Consider the following 9,706-nt stretch of genomic DNA (forward strand, 5'->3'; position numbering starts at 1 on the left):
AGGATCAAGAAAAATATAATTTTGTGCCATATTTGCATCCTTACTTTTTCCAAAATCAGGTGAGGACCAACAATTGAATCGAATCATTCAATTGTTCCACATTATTTGGTTCTCCCCAAATCATAAGAAAAAACAGACTCAACGGAGTATTCCAGTTTATCTTTTACACCCCCCCCCCCGCCTTCTGTGCATCTGGCTGGACATCATGTGTCTGGTGCTCTACTCTGTTCAGGAGGGCTACCCTTGTCCTTAAAGCCTCTCAGGCAAGAGTAGTTCTTGAGAAACCTGGAAAGGAGGAGCTCAGAAGACCCAAGGCCACCCACAGAGGATCAGGAAAAACAAGAGATGGTGATGAGGCATGGTCTCTAGAGGGTCAAACCTCAGTTCCCAGCTGATTCATGAAACACCCTTGTCCCCAGGGCTGATGCTGGTAAAGATGAGCACATGTGAGTCAGAACAGAGATGCTTTCTAGAAAGAGAAACAGCCAGCCAGACATTCAGAATTCAAACAAGTGGTGCAGGCAACTTCCACCAGCCAAAGGGAAGCTGCTCTCAGGAAAGGAAGGGATCTAGGAATGGGGAACAGTATTGGACTGGATCTGGGGAATCACGTGTGGTCTCAGCTCTATGTGACTGTAGCCTTTCTGTAAGGCTGTTTTCATATCCCAGTGAGCATCCTGAGATGTGACATGTCTTCAGTAGTGTCTCTATCACAGAGATGCAGTAGGACTCTGTGCACAGCCCAGAGCCAGTCTAGTCCCTGGAGCTAAGGGAGAATAGTGCTACTTCTCGCCTTCCTCTGCATGCCCTTTGCTGAATGGTACTGAGATGCTGAAGTCCCATGTGGGTTGAGGGCTCAGGGCATTAAGAGAATGGAGCAGACACGGAGAAAATGAGAAGTGTATGGTGCTGCCTGCAGAGAGTCAGGCATAGGGCAGAGGTAAGTCTAGAACCCTGGTTCTCAACCTGGGATTCACAACCCAGGTTGAGAATGATCCTTTGACCGGGATTGCCCAAGACCAACAGAAAACACAGATATTTACATTATGATTCACAATGGTCACAAAATTACAGTTGTGAAGTGGCAATAAAAATAATTTATGATTGGGGGTCACCACAACACGAGGAACTGTATTAAAGGGTCACAGCATTAGGAAGGTTGAGAGCCACTGTTCTAGAGGATGGGAGGAGGGTCCCCAGTTTCTATCTCCCCATCCTCACTTGGTGTGTAGAGAGGAACAGAAGGAGAAATATATGCTATGGTCATGAAGGGTCTAAAGCAGTTGTCCTTGGAAAGGTGCCAACAGGATGTGTGCTGGTAGAGCCTTCACCCTGAGCACAGGACTTTGTTAAGGGGCCCTTGCCTGGTTACCGGTTGTGCTTACCCTGCGGTTTGGGGATAGGCATTCCCAGCTACTGAGGGAGGGATAACTTATATTCTTAGTAGTCTGTTTTGTGTAAGGAAGCCCAAGCAGGGTGTTCTCAGCATCCAGAGGAATCTATGGGGCCCCATGGTAAGGGAAGAGAGCTAGTCCCCATGACTTGGCAAGCAAATCACCTTACAGAAGGAAGTTCTGGTTCCTAACCAATGACTCCCATGTGGGAATATCTAGTGTGGGTTTTAAACTCTGCTCTGTAGGAGGCTGTGTAGATGAGTGAAGACTCCAGAAGTAGCTCTGCTGAATTTGACAGCTCTGTTAAACTGTTCTCTGGTCACCTGCCCCAGGTTCCTCAGACAGCAGGTTAACAGTCTAACAGACAGCTTATACTACCAGAGTGTACTTTCAGGAATCTGAACAACAAAATTGTGGTCTTCAATCCTATCCCGCAATTCTTTCCTTCAGAGTTGTTTTGTGTGGCATGGTAGTGGTGTGGTGGTAGTGGTGGTGTGTGTGTGTGGTGTGCTGTGGTGGGGTTGTAGTGTGTTGTGTTGTGGTGGTGGTGTGGTATGCTGTGGTATGGTGGTGGTGGTGTGGTGTGGTGTGCTGTGGTGGTATGGTGTGCTGTGGTATGATGTGATGGTGGTGTGGTATGCTGTGGTATGGTGGTGTGGTGTGGTGGTGTGCTGGGGTGAGGGTGTAGTGTGTTGTGGTGTGGTATGCTGTGGTATGGTGGTGGTGGTGGTGTGTGTGGTATGGTGTGGTGGTGTGTGTGGTATGGTGTGGTGGTATGGTGTGCTGTGGTATGGTGGTGGTGGTGTGTGTGGTATGGTGTGGTGGTATGGTGTGCTGTGGTATGGTGTGGTGGTGTGTGTGGTATGGTGTGGTGGTATGGTGTGCTGTGGTATGATGTGGTGGTGGTGTGGTATGATGTGGTGGTGGTGTGGTATGCTGTGGTGGTGGTGTGTGTGTGGTGTGATGTGGTGTGGTGTGGTGGTGTGGTGTGCTGTGGTGGTGGTGGTGGTGGTGTAGGTGGTGTGTTGGTATAGGTGTCTGAGGTAGCCTATGGTGACTTAGAACTCATAATCTTCTTGCCTCAGCCTCCAAACTGCTGAGATTACATGTTTGTATTATCTATCATTCCTGACTCAGGTTTATCCAGGATTCTGGAGGCAGGACAGGTAGATCTGGGTCAGTTTGAGGCTAGACATGGCTATGTAAAGAGACCCCTCTCCCCCACAGTCCCCTCCCTCCAGCACCATCATTTTTTTATTATTATTAATTCAAGTTAGGGAACAGGCTTGTTTCACATGTAAGTCCTCTCTCCCTCTCCCTCCCCTCACCCCCATTCCTTCTCCACCACCTCCAACCTACCCCCCACCCCATCCACCCACCACTCCCCAGGCAGGGTAGGGCCCCTAACAGGGGCTCCACAAAGTCCACCAAATCTTCCTGTGCTGGGTCTAGGCCCCTCCCCATGTGTCCAGAGACAGAGCGCATCCCTTCACGTGGGATGGGCTCTCATATTACCCCCCCACACACACCAGGGCAAAACGCCAGTCCACCTCCGGAGGCTCCCCATTGGCATCCATGATCAGGGGGCTGGATTAGTCCCGTACTGGCCTCCCAAAGAGCGTCTGGGGTCGATATGCTTTCCCTTTTTCAGGCCAACTGTTTCTGTGGGTTTCTCCAACCTGGTACAGACCCCTTCGTTCTTCATTCCTCCCTCTCTTCAAGTAGGTTCCAGATTTCAGCTCAGTGTATTTCTGTGGATGTCTGTCTCTGCTTCCATCAGCCACTGGATGAGGGCTATAGGATAGCATAGATAGTAGTTATCAATCTCATTCTAGGGGAAGGGCTTCTAGGCCATCCTCTCCTCCACTGCCCGGACTGTCAGATCGTGTCATCCTTGTAGGTCTTTGGAGATCTCCCTAGTTCCAGATCTCGTCTCGGACCTATAGTGGCTCCCTCTGATATGGTATCTCTCATCCTGCTCTCTCTCCTCTATTCTTCCCCCAACTCAATATCTCTGCTCCTCCATTTCCTCTCCTCTACTTTTCTTCTTGTGCTCTTATTGTGGCAGCACCCTCTCCCCTACCCTCATGCTCCCAATTAGCTCGGGAGTTCATGCCACTTCCCATTCCTGGGGTCTATTTATCCCTTAGAGTCCTTCATGATTTCTAGTTTCTTTGGGGAAGAGGATTATAGGCTGGTAAACCTTTGCTCTATGTCTAAAAATCATATATGAGTGAGTACATACCATGTTTGTCTTTTTGTGATTGGGTTACCTCACTCAGGATGGTTTCTTCTAGTTCCATCCATTTGCCTGCGAATTTCAAGATTCCATTGCTTTTTTCTGCTGAGTAGTACTCCATTGTATAAATGTACCACATTTTCTCTTTCCATTCTTCAGTTGAGGGGCATCTAGGTTGCTTCCAGGTTCTGGCTATTACAAACAATGCTGCTATGAACATGGTTGAACATATGTTCTTGTTGTATGAACATGCACTATTTGGGTATATACCCAAGAGAGGAATGGCTGGATCTTGAGGTAGATTGATTCCCATTTTTCTGAGCAACCGCCATACTGATTTCCAGAATGGTCTTACAAGTTCACACTCCCACCAGCAATGGAGGAGTGTTCCTTCTTCTCTGCATCCTCTCCAGCATAGGTTGTCATTGGTATTTTTGATTTTAGCCATTCTGACAGGTGTGAGGTGGTATCTCAGAGTTGTTTTGAGTTGCATTTCTCTGATGGCCAAGGATTTTGAACACTTTCTTAAGTGTCTTTCAGCCATTTCAGATTCCTCTGTTGAAAAATCTCTGTTTAGTTCTGCACCCCACTTTTTAATTTCATTGTATGGTGTTTTGGTGGCTAGCTTCTTGAGCTCCTTGTATATTTTGGAAATCAGTCCTCTGTCAGATGTGGGGTTGGTGAAGATCTTTTCCCATTCTGTGGGTGGTCTTTTTGTCTTACTGACTGTATCCTTTGCCTTACAGAAGCTTCTCAGTTTCAGGAGGTCCCATTTATTGATTGCAGACCTCAGTGTCTGTGCTTCTGGCATGATGTTCAGGAATCGGTCTCCTGTGCTAATTTGTTCAAGGGTTATTCCCACTTTCTCTTCTAGAAGATTCAGTGTGGCTGGATTTATGGAGAGATCTTTGATCCATTTGCACTTAAGTTTTGTGCATGGTGACAGGAATGGATCAATCTGCAGTCTTCTGTATGTCTGAATCCAATTGTGCCAGCACCATTTGTTGAAGATGCTATCTTTTTTCCATTGTATAGATTTAGCACCTTTGTCAAAAATAAGGTGTTCGTAGGTGCGTGGGTTAATATCTGGGTCTTCAATTCGATTCCATTGGTCTATCTATCTATTCTTGTGCCAATACCAAGCTGTTTTCAGAACTATGGCTCTATAATAGAGCTTGAAGTCAGGGATGGTGATGCCTCCAGAAGATCTTTTATTGTAAAGAGTTGTTTTGGCTAAACTGGGTTTTTTATTTTTCCAAATAATGTTGAGTATTGTTCTTTCAATGTCTGTGAAAAACTGTGTTGGGATTTTGATGGGGATTGCATTGAATCTGTAGATTGCTTTTGGTAGGATTGCCATTTTTACTATGTTAATTCTACCTATCCAAGAGCATGGGAGATCTTTCCATTTTCTGGTATCTTCTTTAATTTCTTTCTTTAAAGTCTCAAAGTTCTTATTGTACAGGTCTTTCACTTTTTTGGTTAGTGTTACCCCCAGATATTTTATGTTGCTTGTGGATATTGTGAAAGGTGATGTTTCCATGATTTCTTTCTCATTGAGTTGATCATTTGTATACAGTAGGGCTACAGATTTTTTTGAGTTAATTTTGTATCCTGCTACCTTTCTGAACGTGTTTATCAGCTGTAGGAGTTTCCTGGTAGAGTTTTTAGGGTCACTTATGTAGACTATCATGTCATCTGCAAGTAGTGAAAGTTTGACTTCGTCCTTTCCAATTTGTCTCCCTTTGATCCCCTGTTCTTGTCTTATTGCTCTAGCTAGAACTTCAAGTACAATATTGAAGAGGTATGGAGAGAGTGGACAGCCTTGTCTTGTTCCTGATTTTAGAGGAAATACTTCGAGTTTCTCTCCATTTAGTTTGATGTTGGCTATTGGTTTGGTGTATATTACGTTTATCATGTTTAGATATGTTCCTGTTATTCCTGTTCTCTCCAAGATCTTTATCATGAAGGGATGTTGGATTTTGTCAAAGGCTTTTTCAGCATCTAGTGAGATGATCATGTGGTTTTTCTTTTTCAGTTTGTTTATATGGTGGATTACATTGATGGTTTTCGTATGTTGAACCATCCTTGCATCCCTGGGATGAAGCCTACTTGATCGTGGTGGATGATTTTTCTGATATGTTCTATGATTCCATTTGCCAGTATTTTATTGAGTATTTTAGCATTGATGTTCATGAGGGATATCAGTCTGTAGTTCTCTTTCTTAGTCTTATCTTTATGTGGCTTGGGTATCAAAGTGATTGTAGCCTCGTAGAAAGAGTTTGGCAATATCCCATCTGCTTCTATTGTGCGGAACAGTTTGAGAAGTACTGGTATCAGCTCTTGTTTGAATTTCTGGTAGAATTCTGCAGTGAAGCCATTTGGCCCTGGGTTTTTTTTTGGTTGGGAGGCTCTTGATGACTGCTTCTATTTCATTAGGGGTTACGGGTCGATTTAAACTGTTTATCTGATCTTGGTTTAATTTTGGTAAGTGATATTTATCCAGGAAACTGTCCATTTCCATTAGATTTTAGAATTTTGTGGAGTACAGGTTTTCAAAGTATGACCTGAAGATTCTCTGGATTTCCACAGTGTCCTTTGTTATATCCCCCTTTTTATTTCTGATTTTGTTAATTAGCATGCTCTCTCTCTGCCTTTTGGTTAGTTTGGCTAGAGGTTTGTCTATCTTGTTGATCTTCTCAAAGAACCAACTTTTGTTTCATTGATTCTTTGTAATGTTTTCCTAGTTTCTACTTTATTGATTTCAGCTCTCAGGTTGATTATTTCCTGGCGTCTACTCCTCCTTGGTGAGTTTGCTTCTTTTTGCTCTAGTGCTTTCAGTTGTTCTGTCAGTTCTCTAATGTGACTTTTCTCTAGTTTCTTCACGTGGGCACTTAGTGCTATGAACTTTCCTCTTAGCACTGCTTTCAGAGTGTCCCATAAGTTTGGATATGTTGTGTCTGCATTCTCATTAGATTCTAGGAAGTCTTTAATTTTTTTTTTTTATTTCTTCCTTAACCCAGGAATGGTGCAAATGGGTGTTATTCATTTTCCAAGAGTTTGCAGGTTTTCTGCCATTTGTATTGTTGCTGAATTCTAGCTTTAATGCATGGTGGTCTGATAAGATACAGGGGGTTATTTCAATTTTTTGTAACTATGGAGGTTTGCTTTGTTGCCTACTATGTGGTCAATTTTAGAGAAGGTGCCATGTGGCAGCACCATCATTTTAATTTGACCACCCACTCCACTGTTACGGAGGCACCTAGCCACAGTCCCTTCCAGTGTTTCCCCAGACCTGGTGACCTTTATTCTTAGTGGGCACCAGATTTCCCAAAACTGATTCCATAGACTCCATTGGAGAGAGGAGACAGGAATCACAAAGTCAGATTTGAGGAATCTCAGATGTCAGTACTGATCAAAGAATTACATTCTACAAAATCAGGTACTTACAGTGTGGTGGAACAGACTAGAGGGGAAGATGTCACGGGCAGCCGGAAAACATCCTGTACAGAGTGGGAGGAATGTGACATTTGGGAGAGTGGACATGGACATATACTCTGGGATAAGAATCATAGGCCAGGAGCTTCACGTTAGCATTTGTCAGCAAATGGATTGGAAGAGACACATCCTGTCTCCTTCATCCTGACCATTCTGATGTGCATTTCCCTGGGAGGAAGGGAGACATAGTCTGCTACCTAATAAGAATGAATGCCTTCCTCCCCCAGTCCTGGGCTGATGCAGGAACATTCCATTCAGAGAGAAAAGGACACTCAAAAATGTGTGGCGTTTAAGCAGATGAGATTTGACTCAAACCCTAATAATTCTTCTGTTTACCAACTGTGTGACTGGGTGTCTGTTAACTGCTTAGATGCCAAATTCTTTGACTCATTGTATGGAAATGCTAACAAACCCACAATCCTGTTGGTAAATCCATTATTCAGCATAGCAGTCCATGACATAGTGATCAGAAAATGCTACATCAGCTTACCCCTTCCCTTCTCTTCCCTTCCCTCCCCTCCCCTCTTCTCCCTTTTCTTCCCCTCTCCTCCCTTTTCCTCCCCACTCCTCCCTTTTCCTCCCCTTCCCCTCCCCTTCCCTAACTATAATACCACCAAAATCTATAGTCACTGACTCACAGGCCTCCTTTATGCCCTGCAGGGACAGAGCCAGGTAGAAACAGAAGATGGAGCTGGACCCTGCACTGCTCAACCTCAGTCAGACACTTTCTGGGCCTGGGCCCTTTGTCCTGCTGGGTGTGCCAGGACTGGAGGGCCTGCATGCCTGGCTTTCTGTGCCTGTGTGCCTGCTGTACCTAGCATCTTTGGTAGGGAATACACTCCTCCTGGGACTGGTGGCAGTTGACAAAACCCTTCAGGCTCCCATGTACCAGCTTCTGGGGCTTCTGGCGGCTGCTGACTTGATTTTGGCCACATCCACAGTACCTAAAGCTCTAGCTGTGCTCTGGGGCTTGTCAGACCAAATCTCCTTCGGGGGCTGTTTAGCTCAGCTCTTTGTTGCTCATGTGGCTTTCATTGCTGAATCCTCAGTGCTGCTGGCCATGGCAGTGGACCGCTATGTGGCCATCTGCCAGCCTCTACGTTATGGGGCTTTGCTGAGCCAGCGCGTGGTGGGTACAGTGGCTGTAGCAGCTGTGACTCGTGGTGCCTGTGTCATGGCACCCCCTGTGATCCTTCTGCAGAGACTTCCTTACTGTGGGCATCGGGTCTTGCCTCACACATACTGCGAGCACATGGGTGTGGCTCGTCTAGCATGTGGTGACACACGTCCCAACATCTGGTATGGATTGGCTACCACATTGCTCTCTCCAGCCCTGGATCTAGGGCTCATAGGTGCTTCTTATGCCCTCATACTCCGTGCTGTCTGTCGCTTGCCATCCCCTGGTGCCCGCCACAAGACCTTGGGTACATGTGGGGCCCATGCTGGTGTCATTGTTCTCTTCTACACACCTGCTCTCTTTTCCTTCCTGGCTCACCGTTTCGGCCACCACACAGTTCCCAGGCACATCCATATTTTATTGGCTAATCTCTATGTGGTAGTTCCTCCAGCACTTAATCCTGTGGTCTATGGAGTTCGCACAAAGCAGATCACTCAGAGGCTTAGGCACTTGCTTCGAAGAATGAGAAAGGTGGGTGCCGACAGTCAAACCATACCACACACTTTATCTGTGTGAACCCAAGTGTTGACATCATCTGCCATCAGGTCACGGTGCTATGACTACACTACCTATTCCGAACATGTAGGCAGGCAGAGCACTCCAAACTGACCTCTCCCTACCCAGCTCCACCTGCACAGTCTACTCCTTACAGCTCTGTTCTGACTTCTAATGACAAGTTACAAAAATATAGAAGAGTTTGGGTCCTCTGGTGACTCACGAGGAGGCCTAGGGCACATCTACAAGACTATTAGTCCTTGAAGAGTCAGATTGGTCTAATGTGGCTCTGTGTGGGACCTTTGTAAGGTATTGAAGGGACCAGCTCCCCATTTCAGCAGCCGTAACAGCCTAACAGTGCTTGCCTGACCTTGCCTTGGTCACTAGGAGGTTAGATGCCTGCCTAGTGGCAAGGAACCAATTATAAGTTAGCTGGTAGTGCTATGCTTCACAGCTCTGGGTGTGCTTTATGGACAAGTGCACAGCAATGATGTGCAGAGCATATCTGGGAGGGCCTATGGGCCATAACAACCAATTGATCAATCAACACAGGGCAAGTCCTGCAAGCCTGGAGGCACACCAATCCTGAACCCTACAAGATCTCTATCCTGTGGCTTCTCGGCACCTTTCCCCAGCAATTCACCATGGTGGGTGGATGAAAGGCCAGAGCTAACATGGGGTTAGCTCGTTAAACAACTGCAATAAGCCTCGTGCTGTTTGCATCAGTTTTCCGCCTCTGCCTGGTGATTGGAGTCACGGAGGTCCTGGGCCGTGATCCTAGGGGCCTGAGCCTCCAGAGGGATCTTTCTGTATCTGGTACTAAGAAAGAACTCCATGTCTACTGAAGGGTTGAAGACAGGAGGAGCTAGAGAAATAGTACAGTGTGGATAAAGGAGCAGAGCT

At 46.0% G+C, this 9,706-nt stretch overlaps 1 protein-coding gene across 1 annotated transcript; it reads left to right on the plus strand.

Moving 5' to 3' along the window:
- The first annotated feature begins 7,816 nt into the window (after window positions 1-7,816).
- Window positions 7,817-8,824, plus strand: LOC100764715 (olfactory receptor 52D1). Its single transcript, XM_027407523.1, has one exon. The coding sequence runs from the start codon at window positions 7,817-7,819 to the stop codon at window positions 8,822-8,824; it is 1,008 nt and encodes a 335-aa protein (XP_027263324.1).
- The last annotated feature ends 882 nt before the right edge of the window (window positions 8,825-9,706 follow it).

Source organism: Cricetulus griseus, chromosome 3 (assembly GCF_003668045.3).
Source record: "Cricetulus griseus strain 17A/GY chromosome 3, alternate assembly CriGri-PICRH-1.0, whole genome shotgun sequence".
Lineage (NCBI taxonomy): Eukaryota > Metazoa > Chordata > Mammalia > Rodentia > Cricetidae > Cricetulus > Cricetulus griseus.